Here is an 18855-nt window from a genome sequence, read left to right as displayed (position 1 = left end):
ATTTTGTAGCCGAAAACGCAAGACGAAATCCCAAGACGAGAGTCACGATATACAGAAGTGGTCTAAAATGTTCTGAGTTGATTATAAAATGCATCTCAATCCTGATTGTTTTTACTAGCAGTGGTTTTTTTAAGTGGAGAAGATAAATCTAGGAAATCTAGTACTATATGTGCTCTTCTGAGCTCGGGTAAGTAAATAAGAATGCATTAATTTCATTGGATTTTGTGTCTTTTAAAAATCTAAAATAAAGTGTTGTCTCTCCCCTTTAAATAACAATGATAAAATTTCTGGTGAGCTTTAGTCATTTTATATATGCATAATGCATAACTTATTTATGGAATAAATTCATACATTATACGTATATTTGTACGTACCTACAAAAAAATTCTCGCCTGGACTTTCATTCATAATTGTGTTGTTGTTTTAATAATTCTATAGCTCATTTGACATTTTTCAAATAAAATAATAATTAAACAATAAAGAAATGACATTTGACACTAATGGAGAGTGAATAAATAGAAATCCTGTTTAAAACCTCCATTTGCTCTAAAAATCCCTCTTAAAAGGTCAAATTTGGTGTTTTAACTAAAACGACTTTTAAATTTAATACTCAATTAGTTAATGATGCCAAACTTCAAAAAAATCCTTAAAAGAGACTGAATTAAACGAATTTTGTTTTTAATTTTAAAATTCCCTTTTTTAATGGCGATTTAAGTTTAATGGAGAGTCAATAAATTGGGCCTAAGTCCTAGAGTTATAAAATTTAAGATGAAATAATTCCTATACAATTAAAGAATCTAGCATGCTTAGCCCTAGTTTGTTCACAGTCGATTATCTTTTAATCAAGGATACAAAATTCCTTGATTAAAAAATAATCGAGTGTGAACGAACCGGCCCTTAGTGTAACTTTTTATTCCAAATAAGTTTAAACTGGTCTGCAAAAATGTATCTTTTTTTTCTCCTTCAAATAATTTTTTGAAATTATGAAAGATTTGACTTTCCTGAATCTAAGACTGGATTCAGAAAAATTCTACCACTGAGTAGTTTGTAGAAAATAACCCTTTAAGATTCGTTTGACCTAGTACAAAAATAAAACTAATATTCGTATATATACGCTTTAGAGAATTACAAAATCAAGGTTATGGTTAAAAAATCTCAAAGAAAAAAAAAAATACTGTATCTCAAAAACAGGAGCTGATCAAATTTGTTTGAATTCGGATTCAAAATCAGCATACTAAAATCTGAAAGTATACTTTTGTTCTTAAGAGAAAGAAATATGAATTTTTAATGATTAGTTTCTGTATGATAAGATATGCCAAACCTACTTAACTTACTTAAATTTAGATATTTCGAATAAGAAATGAGGTATTGAGGAGATTGAAACTGAATTTGAAAGAAAAAAATAAGTTTTTTTTATAAACCGTGACTAGTTTAGTTGAAAAAGTTTACATTATGCCAAAATATTGCTTCGAAAACAGCAACAAAATGGGTTTTCGAGATTTTCTAACGGGCCAATGTGCGGATTCGGAATCAGCACACAAAAATCTTTTAGAAAAGTATAGTTTTTCTTTCAGACCAGTGAAATTTTTAAGAAGCTTAAGCGCAATAATTCTGCAGATAATAAAAAACTAAGCAACAGTTTATATGAATAATCCACAGAATTTTCGAATTTGATGAATTATTTTTTTTTTTTTTTATTTCAAAAGCTTAAAAGGTTGTGATATGTGAAAATGTATAATATCAGACAACAACCGGTTGTTGTATTTAATAAATGAAAGCTTACCAAACCGGATGTGGTGCCTTTTCGGAATATTGAACTAACGAATTTCAAACTCATAAACAGTCATTAATCTGAAATTTAAATACGAAAATATTTTTTTTTACATAATGCGGTTTTTATTTAAATGCAGTGAATTTATTATACACAGCCTAATTGATTTGCACAAATTACAAAAAGAACTTATTGTGGGTTGCGTGTCATGTTTTCGACAGCAGAAACCAATTGCATAATTTGTCCGGTGACGCGGCCAAGACAAGCTCTTTCTCTGTCATCGGTCAAAACCTTGCACTGGTTGAATTTCTCTTCAGCAAGTTGGGTAATCTTTCTGCGAACCTCAGGCTTGTCACTGAGAGCTCTTGAGGTGCTAAGACGAGCCTTGATCTTGGCATCGAATGCAGCAGAATCGGGATATGAAGCCCAGTATCCTAGGGAAGAAGTTTCATCATCATTGTTGCCATTGTTGTTGCCGTTTTGGTTGTTGTTGTTCATTGATCCTGGACCATGTTGACCACGTTGGTGACCACGTTGTTGGCTTTGTCTTTGGAACATATCTCCAAGACTTTCAGCAGTGAGTCCATTAATGTCAGTTGGGGTACGTCTTCCGTTTACAGAGTTTCCACCATTGCGTGGTGATGCATCCCATTCGTTGGAGTTGTCGTATGATGGGTTGTTGTTGTTGTTATTGTTGTTGTTGCTTGTCTGGAAATATTATTGAAATATTTATTGAAAAAAATAAGTTTTAAATAAATGATTAATAAAGTCCTACCTCGTAAGCGAGTGCGCTAACAAGGACCAAGCTCAATACGATGAGGAACTTCATGATGAAACTGCTAGTAAGTTAAAGACTTCAACTAAAGGAATGATTTTTGAACTAATCCAAGCTCTCTATTTATACTCGAAAGTTTTGATGGAGTTCTATCAATAATTTTTTTTAATTCTTATTGAAAACGAGATAAGCCACTTTGATTGACGTTTTTCTGATAAGATCAACATGATTCTTGAGAATTTTTCTATAAATCTTATACCTTGATTAAGTGACTAATCGGATGCAAAAATGATTTGGATTAACTGAAAATGTAGAAAGTAGAAAAAGGAAATAAGGGTATTTACTGCAAAAACCAACAAAGTTCTAAAACGAATTTAACTTTTATCTTGTGGCCAATAAGATGTTTCTTATTCTTGCTGAACAAACCTTTGTTATTTTAAACTTACTTTTTTGGATATTTTAACCTTGCAACTGTCAAACTTCAGTATTGAAGTAGTTTCATATAGTTTAGTTATAATATTCCTTCAAGGGGGTTTCATAGTTCTGATAACTTACGTATGCTTGCTGGTTTTGACAGCTTAGTTAATTTACCTACTTTCAAAATTTTTGATATAGTTAAGTTTCAATATTTTTTTTCATATTAGAAATATACTCTCTGATATGTGTAGAGGGAAAATTTACTTCTAAAGCAAAGAAAATTGTAGAGCATTTCATTGAAGTGGAGTTAAAATAAATACAAAATAAATAACAACATCGAAGACCGAACAAATTTTTTTTTTAGGAATCACAAAACTTTTTTATCAACTATATGTAACTGCAGTCGATTCTTAATTCCTCTAAAGCAAATGGTCATTAGAACTGTGTCAGAGAGAAAAACTTTCCAATATCCTTTTTAAGTATTTTTTAGGAGAGAAATTCATAGTTAAAAGTTTAAAATAGCTCTGCTTACCGTAGAAGAATTTAAGAATGTACCGAATATAAAATGGCCGAATATTCGGCGGCATCTCTAGTTTAAATTGGTACAAGGAGTGATAAGTTGTTTGATATAAATTGCGAGCGTTAGCGAGGAAAAAAATTTTTTTGAAGAAATAAATTTTATTAGGCTTTATACAAAAAATTATTTAGCACAATTTTATATTTATAAAAACATTGAAATATGAAATTTTTCTCCCACTGAAATTTTGTAGCAAAAAATTGATATATTCTATTTAATTCTAAATTAAATCGGGAATACTTAAAACTAAAAATTTTAAATAATCCAAGTTGTTTGGCATGAGCTAATTTTCTAATTTGAAACAATTTGATAAAATAGAAAGCTAAAAATATAACGAAAAATTTTACATAGGTACTTTTACATAGGTACTCTCTGAAATAAAAGGATAAGATGTCGGAAAGACTTAAATAGATTTAACTTTAATATTTCAAAAACGAGATGTGATCGAATATTTTTGTCTTCGGATTCGAGTTCAGCAACCCTTTGAAAAAGTATAGCTTAGTCTCGACACCAAAAACCTTGTAGAAATACTTGTGTCATTTAAAGGGTTCTTAAGAGACCATTTTAAGGTGTTTACATGATCAAAGAGTTAAAAACTAGTTTTTTGAAAAATCCCTTACCAAACGTTGTAATGGACCACAAAATTGTTGTTTTTCCTTATAAAAACTTCATCGACAGCTTCTTTAACGATACGAAATTGGTAAAGACTTTTAGGGAGATTTTCAGATAGGTAATTAAATTACAAAAATACACAAACAAACCATTTAGTACTGCAAATATTAGACTTGTATTTGTTTATACTATATCTTTTGATTTTATGAAAAAAAAAATTCGGGGGGGTTAAACCCCATAACCCCCCCCCCCCCCCTTAAATACGGCTATGACTTAGCGCACAGAAAAAATCTGGTTTTTGACTCTTCTTCAAACCCAATACCATCGCCTCCTTGTATTTAAAACCTTAACCAATACAAGAGAACTGTTTGTTAAGGTTCTGAATTTTGAGGATGCCTAATTTCAAACACCTATATTTTTGGTTCAAAAATGATGCAATCCGCTACGAATTCCTTTCCAGAAACACTTATTAGCAATGCCGTCTTTACCGCATAAGGGCACACGGGGCCTCAATAGTTGTTGTAATACGTTGTAATTAGTGATCTATATGGATCAAGTAGGATAATAAAAACGGCTAATATTTTCAAAAAAAACAAGAAAAATATCTTTTGTTTCCAACTGTAGGTAGGTAAGAATATTAATTATTTATTAATAAAAACAACGAATTCTCTTCAAATTTGTAATGCGTGTTAAAATCAGTGTAATAATATGTGTAGAATCTTATTAAAAGACGAAAAAAGAATCAATTCGTCGGCAAAAAACATCAATACTTTTTTCGTTGGAAAACGTTTAAGAAAAAACTATTGCCAACTCGTCGACCACATAGGAGTATTTTCAGTAAGAACCTGGTCATAAGTCGATTTTCTGAAAATCAAAATTGACGCCAAAAAGCTTGGCAAAGTGGGTGCAAAATAAACATGTGTCAATATGCTGCATTAATTTTTTTGTTTTTCGATCGTGTCTTGTTAAAAAATGAGTTCAAAGTTAACTGTTACATCTACCTCATTTGAATGCGAAGTATTTTGGTAAGTGTTATTCTATATGCGATATCGAAGTGTTGTGATAGAAATTTTAAAGAAATTTAAATAGAGAATTCTTCTTCAGTTATTTATTAACGATATTAATAAAGTTTTGAAAATTTTAGATGGTTTTTTCTATTTTATTTCGGGCTTACAATTAGTATCTAAAAACGTGATATTTTTGGTAAGTTATTATTTGAACTTCAATGATTTTGTTTTATTATTCCCCGTTATTCTGCGATGAATTGAAACTTATGAGTTAGTTTATATATTCTTTAACACAATGCAACAAAAATTGGGTGCTCTTAGGTGCTCTTTAGAGAATCGAGGGTCAATTAGTTTTTCACTTTCTGATAGAAAATACTCCTTACTTTATGCAACGTTTTTTATTTTTAATTTAAATTTACTGATGTTATTAGTGTATTTTATTTTGGGTGATCTTAATTAAGGTTGGGGAAGAGAGGAAAGAAACTGAGAATTGCGTATTAGGGATGAGGAAAAAAATTTGAAAAAATAATGTCGATAGGCGGAGTACAGGCCATTAATCAATTTTTTAGTTTTTGGTTAAAAAATAAAAATAACAAAAACTAGGTTTATATTGTAGGTATTTTCTTGCAGGCATACTCATTTTAAACAGAAATAATAACAAAAACCACGAAAAATAATTATGGCCAGGTTTTTGATGACAATACTGTAAGAGACTTCATCTCTTACATGCAATTGTAATATCATTATTTTATAAACGACATTAATAATAATAACGTACGGCAACGCTTATTTACGATATTATGTTTCATGTTTCATTTTATTTATTGAAAGCAAGAAAGCTTTTTATGATGCATATATTTCTATCGAAATATTAACTGTTCAAATATATAAGAGCTTAATGCAAAACTCTTTCTCAAGAAATCGAATGATTTTTAAGCTGTTCTCATGTAAAACATTTTGTACTGTTGAATAACGTTCTTGTGAAAGCTCTCTTATTTTAAGCAAATGAAATTATGTTTTATGTTTAAGTCACACTCTGAATAAAGAAGTCGAATGGACAAGTTTAATGTTTCTTTTATTTTATTGCTTGCTTTATTTTTTGCCTAAGTTTAATTATTTGCATGTTTTAATAAGTTTTATTTTGCTCGCATGGTTTCGCTTTTATTGTTTTTAGTAAATTGTAATGAAATTAGCATGAAAGACGCTTACAATTAATCAGAAGTGGGATTAAGAACTTGCAACGTAGTTTATTTGCTTAAGTTTTGTCAAATTTTTTTTTGTGAAAAATCGCATGTGTAAAGATGAATGCTACTGCACGTGCGTCGAGATTTGTGGAAACTTCCACGGTTCAGAATCTGAAGTTAAAATTGGCCGAAATGGATTTATCCACACTTGGCTTAAAATCTGCACTTAAGGCTCGCTTAAATGAAGCCATTGCTTTGCTTGAGCCACATGAACTCGAGGGTTTATTCCCTGCTGATGCTGTGAATGATGATGATGGTGAAGGTGACGACGATGGCGACGATGGCGACGGCGACAATTTGGACAACGAAGAAAATTTAGTCCAACAACGATTAGATAGACTTCGTGAGGTGCTTCGCAAAAAGGAAGAAATTCGGGCTCTCGAAAAACGATTGGCTGAACTAAATAGCCATAGCCCCGCTAGAGAAGTTCGTCCTACAGCTGGATGCACAGCACGTGACATCGAAGACTCGTTGCCTACGTTCTCTGGTGATGATGAATACCCGATCACAAAATGGATTGAGAATATTGAGGATGCTGTTGTCACCTACCACTTAAGTGAGTCCGAATCATTTATTTATTTTAAGCGATTGCTCAGGGGTACTGCAAAATTATTCGCAAGGTCAAAGTCATTTCGCTCGTGGATCGAGCTTAAGTCTGCGCTTTTGACAGAATTTCACCAGCATACCACCGCGACCGATGTGCATAATGCGTTGCGAAAGCGAAGGAAACATAAGGATGAAAGTTTCCAACAATACGTCCTAGCTATGCAGGAGATAGCTTCTTCAACCGAAATCGACGAGCAAGACGTGATTGCTTATATCATAAAGGGAATTCCAGATTCCGTTTTCAACAAGCAGCTTATGCTTACGGCAAACACAATAGCTGAGTTGAAAACCATACTTCGAAGATACGAAAAAATGAAGTCTGAATTTCAACCATCGACTTCCTCGTTCAATAGGCCTGTGCAGCAATCAAAGCCTTTGCCTCGAGTCGACACAAAAATTAAATGCTACAATTGCAACGAGTTGGGCCACATTTCACCAAAATGCCCAAAACCCCGTCGACCAAAAGGCTCATGCTTTCGTTGCGGTATGGTGGGCCATACTGTAAGCGATTGCCCCAAATCATCTTCTGTGCTTATGGTTCAAAAAGATAACCAACTATCTACAACCGATATTGCAACACTTTTGAATGACTTCCATGGAGTTTTGGAGTTCCAGTTTACAAGTCCTGAAGCAGAAAATATTCGAGGTAACATGCATTTGATGACAACTATAGATACCGGCAGCCCCATCAGTTTTGTCCAACGGCGATACGTGCCACCTTTTATGATGACTTCTTTGGAACCACCGAATTATGGTTTTTATGGTATTAATAACTCAAGACTGAATATTTTAGGTAAATTTGCATGTTTTGTTAATTTTAATTGTGAACTTGTTAATTTATGTGCTTATGTTGTTAATGATGGAACTATGAAAGATCCACTTGTCTTAGGACGAGATTTTTTGCTTAAATCTAACGTTAAATTAGTTGTTAATGAAACAAATACGAAAATTATTAGAGAACAAACAAATTATGATGAAAATGATTATGATAAATATGATCTCGATGATTTAGATTTTGAAGACAAAATTTTAAAAATTGATGTTTGCGATGTGCATGATGATATTTCGTTAAAAATTAATGAAAATTTGAATTATTATGATAAAGTTAAAATTAAAACTTTAGTTTCCGAGAGTGTTTCAAAAAGTAATGCAAATTATCCGGATGATTATGAAATGAAAATTGTTTTATCTGATCCTAACAGTTATTTTAATTGCGCGCCTCGACGTCTACCGTTTTCTCATAAAATTGAATTGCAAAAAATTTTGGACGATTTGCTTGCAAATAATGTAATTCGTGAGAGTAATTCTCCTTTTGCTTCCCCAATTGTGTTGACTCGAAAGAAAACAGGTGAATTGCGGCTATGCGTTGATTACCGCAATTTAAATAAAATTACCGTGAAAGATTACCACTTATTGAGGACCACTTAGATAGATTACGAAATAAAAAATATTTTTCACTCCTCGACCTCAAAAGCGGTTTTCACCATGTGAAAATGGCCGAGGACTCTATAAAGTTTACATCATTTGTAACACCTATGGGGCAATTCGAATATATGCGTATGCCTTTCGGGTTGAAAAACGCCCCCTCGGTTTTTCAACGCTTCATCAATAAAACTTTTAAAGAACTTATTGGTGATGGGAAGCTCTTAGTTTATATTGATGACTTGTTGATTGCATCCGAAACTAAAGATGAACACTTTATGATTTTGAAGAAAGTTTTAGATATTATTTCAGAAAAAAACTTACAACTACGTCTTGATAAGTGCTTATTTATGTACGAAAAAATTAAATATCTCGGGTACGAAGTTTCGGCAAATGGTATTGGTGCGAATAGTGATGGTTTAAAAGCCGTCTCGGACTTCCCCATACCAACAAATCAAAAGAAATTGCACTCATTTATAGGCCTTTGTTCTTACTTTCGCAAGTTTATTAAAGACTTTTCTTTATTAGCTCAACCTTTAAACGACCTTTTGAAAAAAGACGCGAAATTTGAATTCGGTGCAAAACAATTAGATACTTTTAATTTATTAAAAGAAAAGCTTTTGAGTGCTCCTCTTTTAAGAATTTTTAATCCTACCGCCGATACGGAACTACACTGTGACGCGAGTAGTATAGGCTTTGGCGCTGTGTTGTTGCAACGTCAAGATGACAATCAATTTCATCCGATTTTCTTTTTTTCGAAGCGTTCAACTGATCAGGAATCAAGATACCATTCTTACGAATTGGAAACACTCGCTATAATTTATGCCTTAAGAAGGTTCCGAATTTATTTAACGGGAATCAGATTTAAAATTGTCACCGACTGCAAGTCGCTGACCCAAACTCTAAATAAAAAGATTTTGAATCCGAGAATTTCTCGATGGGCCTTAGAGCTTTCAGATTTTGACTACGTTATCGAACATAGAGATGGAAAGAGGATGGGTCATGTCGACGCGCTTAGCAGGTGCCACAATATCTTAACTGTTGAAACTGAGTCCTTTGAACACGCATTGGCTGCAGCTCAAGGAAAGGATCCAGTTTTGAAAAGAATTGTTGAGATGTTGGAGCAAAGGGATAGCCCCTCTTATGAGCTTATTAATGGGCTCGTTTATCGAAAAATCAATAAACAACCATTTTTTTATGTTTCTTCAAATATGGAGAGAAATGTCATTCAAACTCATCACGAAGCATTATGCCATTTGGGTGTAGAAAAATGCTTTAATTTTTTAAGGAAAACATATTGGTTTCCTAATATGAAAAAGAAAATTAAGGAATACATAGGTAGTTGTTTAAAGTGCATGCATTTCTCTCAACCAAGCGGAAAAAAGGAGGCGGTGTTACATAACATCCCTAAAGGAGACAAGCCTTTTGAAACAATCCATGTTGATCATTATGGCCCTTTACCAGCTTCTACTAAAAATAATAAAAAACACATTTTTGTGATTGTTGACGGCTTTTCAAAATTTACGAAATTATATGCGGTGAAAAGTACGACAACGAAAGAAGTTATTCAGTGCCTCGATTCATATTTTTCTTTCTACAGCAAACCGACTCGTATAATTTCGGATAGGGGGACATGTTTCACGTCTGATGACTTTTCAACTTTTTGCGAAAAATATGCCATTAAGCACATCAAAGTTGCAACAAGTTCACCGCAATCAAATGGCCAAGTTGAAAGGGTCAACAGGTGCCTTACCCCCATGCTTTCGAAAGAGAGTGAAATTGATTCGAGTTGTTGGGTTAAGTCTTTGCGAAACGTTGAATTTGCTTTAAACAACACAATAAACAAAAGCACAGGTGTAAGTCCAAGCATGCTACTTTTTGGAGTTGATCAAAAGGGTATTATTAAAGATAACATCAAAGATTATTTGGAAGAAAACATTATCGAACCAAAACCTAGAGACTTAAAAGAACTTAGAGCGCAGGCAAACGAAAGAACTGTTAAGAGTCAGGAAAATAATAAAATTATTTTTGATAAACACCACAAAAATCCGATTAAATATGCAATTGGCAATCTTGTTTTAATTAAAAATACAGTTAACACTCCCGGACTAAATAAAAAATTTCTATCTAAGTATAAAGGACCTTATGAGGTCGTCAAAATTTTGCCAAACGACCGATACTTAATTAAGGATTTGAAAAATTTGCAAGTGTCTCGTATACCATACGAAGGCGTTTGCTGTCCAGAAAATATGAAACCCTATCTTTTGAAATAAGCCATCTATTTGCATGCATCAATCTTTAATACTTTTTAATCTTTTATTGCTAAATTTCTTATAATTTTTTTTTAAATATCTTAAACTATAGAGAAATGTCAATCATTATCTAAAAAACAAAAATCATCGTAACTAAATAATGTAACTAATCAAAAGAAAATGAACAAAAAAAAAATTTTTTTTTTCAAAAGTAAACAAACGAAAACAAAACAAAATCGATTAAAGACAAACAAAAAGAAAAAATACATACAAAAATATTATATGATGAAAAATGTATTCAATGAAAAAAAATTTTGTTAAGTAAAAACACTGAAAAATGAAATCAATTACTATGTAATTTCAAATAAATACACATTCATATGTATTTCAAAATTTAAATGAAAAATGTACCTAATTATTAATTTTATTTAATATGGATACCTATCTAAATTTTATTTTATAATATTTTAATATTGTATGCATGTATTTATGTAAAAACATGATATCGTAAATCGAGGACGATTTAAGGTCAGGATAGCCGAGCTGTAAGAGACTTCATCTCTTACATGCAATTGTAATATCATTATTTTATAAACGACATTAATAATAATAACGTACGGCAACGCTTATTTACGATATTATGTTTCATGTTTCATTTTATTTATTGAAAGCAAGAAAGCTTTTTATGATGCATATATTTCTATCGAAATATTAACTGTTCAAATATATAAGAGCTTAATGCAAAACTCTTTCTCAAGAAATCGAATGATTTTTAAGCTGTTCTCATGTAAAACATTTTGTACTGTTGAATAACGTTCTTGTGAAAGCTCTCTTATTTTAAGCAAATGAAATTATGTTTTATGTTTAAGTCACACTCTGAATAAAGAAGTCGAATGGACAAGTTTAATGTTTCTTTTATTTTATTGCTTGCTTTATTTTTTGCCTAAGTTTAATTATTTGCATGTTTTAATAAGTTTTATTTTGCTCGCATGGTTTCGCTTTTATTGTTTTTAGTAAATTGTAATGAAATTAGCATGAAAGACGCTTACAATACTGTTTTGGTTCAATGGAAAACGCCATGGTACAATGGTTGGCACCCCCAAATTGCGAATTGCTCTCGTATTTAAAGATTGACACATAAAATTCATTGAATAACTTTAAAAAAAAATTGTTTTAAAATCGGTTGTGTCGTTTAAATTAAGAAATCGGTTCTATGGCAAGTAGGTACCGTTAATAACGGTCCAAAAAAATATTTTTCTTATTTCAAAAGTGTGGCCTTATTTGCAGCATTACATGGTTTTTTTTTTCAAAGGAAAATCGTTATCCGTTTTTGAGAAAATTGCAATATCTCGAAAACTTCACTGAGAAAAAATTGTCACTTTTATTGGAAGTTTATACCTACACGGAGAGAGAAAAAAATGACACCTTAAAATAAGATGATGCGCACATTAAATTTCACCACCTTAAAATAAGGTGATATCCTCTTAAAATAAGGTGATTACACTTAAACTCAGTTAAATATAATGTGAACTTTTATCTTATTTTAATGTGAATGTTCATCTTAAAAAAACCAACCAAAAATAAAAATTTTATAATTATAGTCACGCTTTAGCTTTAGTTGCAGTTTATCATACTTATTTCCAACAGTGAGATAGCACAGTGGTAAGGCACTGGCCTAGTAACCCAACAGTTGTAGGGCCGATCCCCGGTGGCTGACCTTTTTTCATTTAATTTTTGTCCAAATAACTATATTGGCACCAATTTTTAACCAACCATTGCCTTTTAGCCTACCATTGCACTTATTTTACTTTCCAAAAGAGCCCCAAATTCTTGTGTGCCCAAGGGCCCCAGGATAGTTAAAGACGGCCCTGCCCATTAGAATAGTTTTTTGTATTTAACCTTTTGTACTTTTTTTTTCATTTAAATGGTATCCTACTTTTTTTTTTAGTTTTATTATTGATGTTACTTTCAGGAACTCAAATAACTTAATGCCAAAACATAGAGTCAATAATCTCCAATTCTTGCGTTTCTATATGTAAATAAAAAAATGGCAGATTCATTCCCGGCCGCGTAACGTCCACGTTCCATACAAACTTGCTTTCTTCTCCTTTAAAGACATTAGTGTTCGTTTCATTGGGCATTAGCACCTCATCTTATAGCACCAAATATTCTAACCCGTTAAGATCGTTATATGATTTAAACATCATTTATTCAAATGTGGTCGATACAATCGAGTATCGGCAGCATCTATGTACATAATTTATTTCAATTGAAGGTTTTCAATGGAGAATGCTTGATTGAACCAAAGTAAAGTAATGTCACTGCTCAATATTGTACCAAGTTAGGTTCTGGAAAACCGAGAGTACGTTGTATTGGATTGTAAATTCATTGAAAAAGCAATTAAATGCCTCCTGCTTTTCAGAAAAATATAAATAATGTGCTTAAGGGTATTTTGAAAGCATACTCCGATAAGTCGAAACTGTTGATATTCTATATAGTACAATAATGCTATTTTCATAATATTAAACCATTAATTAATATTTCTAAGACTGGCTTAGAGGTGTTTTTTTTTTATGTTGGAAAAATAATTTGCAATTCTAAAGAAATACTTATCTAAAAATATGCATTTTAAACGAAAATATGAAAAAAATTGCATTTTCAATGAAATAGGTATGCAAAAACATGCCCTAACGCCTCCCAACTTGGGCTCAAAGGAAGATGTATAACTACTATAAACCGTATAGTGACATTGTACATATTTGTTCACCAACTGTTTTAACTATTAGTGTGATGCTTGGATTAATAAATTGCATTTCAATCACAGGACCGTTGTCGACTTTCCAGCTATTAAAACTAGTCTATCTCTCTTGCCATTTCCAATAGTTTGCGTAATGAAAAATATTTTTGATCTGTCAATAAGTAAAAAAGGCACATTTAATGTCATTGTTTCAATTAGTAAAGAGATCTATGCAAGAAAATCAATAAACCTCCATTACACGCGCTGTACATAATGTGTCAATCATCGCAGGTTAATGACTTCAACTTGATGTTCGCGTGTATAAATTTGTATCATCTTTTATAAAAATTGCAACATATTAGCATCCTAATCAGGGCACGTGAGATGATTTTTTTTTTATTTTACTGATAACGATTAACTAAATTTATAAATAATAATTGAACTTTTAATGGCATCATGTAATTATAATTTTCAACATTTTATGAAAGTCGACGGAGTAAACTAGCCATTGTCAGTTTTTCAGAAACGTATTGGGTACCAAGTAAAAATGTGTGAACGTTAAATAAAACCTTATCACATTTTGTTTGAAATGTTGAAATAAAATATTGATATATCATTAGTGGCTATCAGTGCAGTTATAAATTTGAGTGGTTACAATCTGAAAGTTTTTTTTTTTATAGTTCTTTTTTGAACTCAGCCTCAAAGTAGTCGACTTTTCAAAGGTTTAAAATCCGCTATGAAAGGTTTCGCCTTTTTCTTATTGATTTCTCTAACTTCCAGTGTTTATTGCATGGTAAGATAATTATCTACACAATTTTCTAAAAATCACGTTTATATTATTTAATACCTTTTAGCCTTTCATTGGACCTATATTAAAACAAGAACGAACAAATGAAATAAATGATTTGCGCAAACAGCTAGAACAACCTGAAAACAATGCATCACATCATACTCTCGAGGAAACAAATAATTCACCACCAGTTGAAGTTGTTGAAACAATTAGAGCTGTCGATCTTTTCAAAGCTAAAGTTTCCAAACGTATTGCCACATCAAGTGTTATACTACATTTTCCAGGTATGAAAACAAAACTACTGGAAATTGCTGTGGAAAAGTTTAAGGCATGTGAAATAGCCAGAGGTTCAAATGAATTGATTGAAATGGAACATTCGTGTTTGGGAACAGCTACAGCACAAATGATGAGTCTTATTCATGCTTTTGAGAAAAATCCATCAATGCATTTTTGAGAATTTATTAATTTTATTTTGTGTCGTTTTCGATAAGAGTTTTAAATACATATTTTTCAAGAAATAAAAGGTGATTGGGTTTTGTGTTTTGTTTTTTTGTTATTTTTCTAATCAGGGTAAAACTTGACATTTTTTAAGTTTATTTTCTATAAAAGAATCAATATGTATTACTTTTTTAAAGGTCACCCAAAACAAAAAAAATCGACTTTTATTTCATCAACATCACAGCCACTTAAATAAACACGTGTTTTCTTGTAGCTATCCAAAATTTAATCATTAGGTATATCGTATATTGTCTTATTACAGATGTTTTATTACATTAAATCAAGTATTACCTGGGGACTTGACTTGAGAGTTAAAGTGAAAGTCACTACATTGAACATAATGAAACATTTTATACGTTTTTGTTTTCTATACCCCAGAGGTATGAAATCTAATTAAATTTTAATGCTGAGGTATAGAGTCTTGTGTATTTAGATATTCTAAACATAACAGTAACCTTGGTCAATAAAATTTTATTTAATAAATCAATAATTGAGTAAGTACTTATGAACATGCTTTAGCTAAAACACCAGACATTTCTCTGTCTAAATTCAATGTATTTTTATCCCTGGGATATCGAAACCGGGATATTACCCTCGATACAAGGGCTTGAAAAGTAACGACAAAATGAGTACCCGCATGTATACGTTACTTTTGATACTAGTACCCGCATCAATAATATCGTTACTCGTTACTTTCGTATGTTTCGTATTTGTATTTTTCGTATATTTCGCATGTTTCGTATGTTTCGTTACTTTCGTTACTTTCGCATGCTTCGTACATTTCGTATATTTCATGTATTTGATACGTTTCGTATCAAAAAAATTAAAAAAAAAAGCATTTGTATAATCTAAGCTACATTTTAAGGCAATAAACATTAAAATTAGTTCCGGCGTTCTCATGTTATAAGAGCTTGAAGGTAGCTATATTGAATTTTTTTCGATTTTTTTTTAATCAAACGTGGAAACTTTTTTGAATTTTTTCGTAATTATTCGACAAAACATTGGTAATTTAATGTTTATATTGGTTCAGTCATCTTATCACAATTCTTTAAAGACCTTTTTTTGAAAAGTACATCGTGCAGATCTCGGAATATTAACACTTTAATACAACCATGTCGAACAATTTTTCATTTATTTTTTCTTTGAGAGTGATTTTCAAACCTCGTTTTCTCTGCTTTTTTTGTGTTGAAAATTTTGCACTGAAAATGAACAAATTTTTTGAAAAACCAAAATAATTTTGTACATTATTAAGCTACATTTCAAGACCATTAACACCAACGCCATAAACACATTGGTTGCGCACGGGCATATTTTGGCCACATTGAGTAAATACCAAAACGTCTGTCTTGATATTTTTATATAAATTATAGATAACACAACGATTTATTGATCCTTGGCAATAATGTTTTTATCGAGACAAAAGTCTATCTGGAGTTATCATTATATGACTACGGTAACGATACGGATACGAAATGCGACAAATTGTGTGTATCACTTTGTTTCGCATCTCATACATCGGATTTAGTATTGAAATTGGAATCGCTTCGTTACTCGTATGTTTCGTATGTTTCGTTATTTCAGTACCCAGTAACGAAACATGCGAGTAACGATACTGTTTAGAAAGTAACGTTTCGTTACTCGTTACTGAAGTGAATACCCGCATTTTAGTAACGAATACATACGATTTGCTACAGCTCTACTCGATACCTTCAGTAGTAGCTTAGGATGTACTCGATGATGACTTGATTAATACCAATGACGAAGAGGACCAGGTCAACGCAGCCCGTCGCCAGACAACACGATTTTACACGAGGGTTCCCAGGTTGAGGGGAAAATCACCATTTTTGCCGATTTTCTTAGATGAAAGGGATAAAATAGGGGACGGGGATAAAAAAGGGGAAAAAATATCTAAAAGGGGAAAAATTTAAACTTACAAAAACATTAGACACAATCTTTGAACAATGGAAACAATTTAAATAAAACTTAATTTCGAAATAAACTTTCTTATTCCACGCTAACTGGATTTTTTAATTTGACAGCTCTACTAAAAACTAGGGTGCTTCCATTTTTTAATTCACTCCTCAAAATATTTCATTAAGGGAATCTGAACTTTTTTGGGTATATCAAACGAAATTTTCAGCCAGCACCAGCAGCCGCGGCAGTAAAAAAAATAAAAGTAAAAAAAAAATACTTATACATTTTTAAGACATCGTTGTTAAAAAAGCCTGCCTTAATCGGCATAAATACTCTATGATTTACGAAAATACATTAAATATAGAAAATAACATCCATTTTTTATTAAATTAGCACTGATATTTTAGATTTACCCTCAAAATAAAATTTATGAAGTAGTTCCATACTTCATAAATTTTATTTTGACTGTTTTTAGTTTGAAAATGAAATATGTATTTGGAGCTTCATTTTTGTTAATTTATTTTATTAACTTATGTCCATTATAAAGTTTTTATTTTTATGAATAAATTAAATACAAAATTAATATGTTTAAAAAAAGATTTAAATACAAAAATTAAAAAAAAATAAATACTTGCATTTTTTTCTGGAAAAAAGGGGATTTTTTTTTCGAAAAAGGGGAAAAATACACGTTTTGGTGTTAAAAAAGGGGATTTTTATTTTGCACACCCCGACTCAGATAGCCCGATCCAATCCTCAGCCCGACTCACGCCAACTCGACTCAGGTAGGCATGTATTTTTTCGGGTTTAATTTGTTCAAGAATTATGATGGATTTGATTTTTATTTGGTGGTTGGAATGTGTTTATTGGGTCTTGAAGAGAGTACTTAAATACCTAGTAGGAAAAAATTAAACAAAAAAACTAACCAAATTGTCCTCATACATTATTTTTCCTATTCTTTTCACTCCTCAAGAATATGATAAACACACACTTCAACCAGCAACCACCAACCAATAACAAAATCCGTCATAAAATTAAACCCGGAAAAATACACACGTACATGAGTCGAGTTGCAATGACTTTGGGCCATCTTGAGCTTGACTAGTGGTAATGTATTGAGTTGGGCTGTCTGAGTCGAGGTGTACAAAGTCGTGTTGTCTAGAGTCGGGCTATAGAAACAATGCTCTGTAATACAAAAAAAAAAATCATGTGTGCAATTCACACGTGCTAGAAGTGAAACCCTAAAAAAATCATTTTTCTCGAAAAAAGTTACACCATTAAAAAGCTTACAAGTTTTCCTAAAGAATAAAGTCATACTTAAATTTTTACGCTAAAATTATAAAAATAATTTATTCAAAACAATCATTTTTCATGAGAAAATAAAAAAAAAATCTTTTTTTTTTTCTAACACCATTAAATGCATTTTTTTATGACAACTTATAATGAATTTTATATCATCTGAAAGCTTTTTGTTTCAGCTCAAAATATTTATATCTACCATGTCTATACAACATCTACAAAAAGAGCTAAAATTTTTTGAACCCAATTAGTTTTCATTAAAAAAGCAATCATTTTTCTCTATCTCTATCACCATTAACTCCATTTTTTAAATGATAACCTATAATAAATTTTATATCATCTGAAAGCTTATTATTTCACCTCTTATATGACGCTTCAATCATATTTCTACGATGCCTAAAAAAAGTAAGAATTTTTTTAAAGCCAACCATGTCGAAATTTCAAACTGAGATTACGGTACTTCCTAAACTGGGGGCTGGTCAGCACCAACAGATCTCCACAGGTGTTTTGAGGTATTTTTCCAGTTTTTCAATTTAAGATTGTGTAATTTGTAGGCACGTACCGTTATGTGTGATACATCAAATAAAAGGTCGTCATTCAAGGACCTTATGCGTTTGTTAATTTTCATATCATCTGCAAAATTAAAATTTTCACTCTTACGCAAATTTAACGTACGTCATTATTTCATTAACAATCGATTTGGCAATGAAAGATTTTGATAAGGTGAATTTCACCTAATATGTCCTATTTTGTAGGTAAGACTTTAACCACTCTCAGTTGTTTTTCATTTAATAAGTTGAAAAGTAATTTAAATAATACTTAAAAAAACATGTTTTTCTTTATGAATGGTAATGTCATATTCAAATAACTATGAAAAATATTTGTTACATCCTGTTGACTCTATCAACTTCATCTTTATTTTCTATCTAATAATTAC

At 31.3% G+C, this 18855-nt stretch overlaps 2 protein-coding genes across 2 annotated transcripts; one reads left to right on the top strand and one right to left on the bottom strand.

The window, feature by feature from the left end:
- Nucleotides 1-1893: 1893 nt before the first annotated feature.
- On the bottom strand, nucleotides 1894-2681 carry LOC129914336 (ras-related protein RabX-like). The gene is made up of 2 exons (XM_055993530.1): nucleotides 2547-2681; nucleotides 1894-2479 (listed from the first exon to the last, which is right to left on the bottom strand). The coding sequence occupies exons 1-2, from the start codon at nucleotides 2598-2600 to the stop codon at nucleotides 1961-1963; spliced, it is 573 nt and encodes a 190-aa protein (XP_055849505.1). The 5' UTR covers nucleotides 2601-2681; the 3' UTR covers nucleotides 1894-1960.
- An 11217-nt stretch (nucleotides 2682-13898) lies between these two features.
- Nucleotides 13899-14733, top strand: LOC129915616 (uncharacterized). Its single transcript, XM_055995235.1, has 2 exons — nucleotides 13899-14213; nucleotides 14275-14733. Exons 1-2 carry the CDS (start codon nucleotides 14157-14159, stop codon nucleotides 14662-14664), a joined length of 447 nt encoding a protein of 148 aa, XP_055851210.1. The 5' UTR covers nucleotides 13899-14156; the 3' UTR covers nucleotides 14665-14733.
- The last annotated feature ends 4122 nt before the right edge of the window (nucleotides 14734-18855 follow it).

Source organism: Episyrphus balteatus, chromosome 3, assembly GCF_945859705.1.
Source record: "Episyrphus balteatus chromosome 3, idEpiBalt1.1, whole genome shotgun sequence".
Taxonomy (NCBI): Eukaryota; Metazoa; Arthropoda; class Insecta; order Diptera; family Syrphidae; genus Episyrphus; species Episyrphus balteatus.
Note: the sequence above shows the minus strand (reverse complement) of the source record. Positions and strands in the feature narration are given on the sequence as shown.

Excerpts from the sequence above, each read along its gene's own strand:
- LOC129914336 (XM_055993530.1), bottom strand. The coding sequence starts at position 2,600 with ATGAAGTTCCTCATCGTATTGAGCTTGGTCCTTGTTAGCGCACTCGCT. Across the intron at positions 2,480-2,546 it reads TTAGCGCACTCGCTTACGAG|ACAAGCAACAACAACAATAA; the intron begins GTAGGACTTTAT and ends TAATATTTCCAG.
- LOC129915616 (XM_055995235.1), top strand. The coding sequence starts at position 14,157 with ATGAAAGGTTTCGCCTTTTTCTTATTGATTTCTCTAACTTCCAGTGTT. Across the intron at positions 14,214-14,274 it reads CTTCCAGTGTTTATTGCATG|CCTTTCATTGGACCTATATT; the intron begins GTAAGATAATTA and ends AATACCTTTTAG.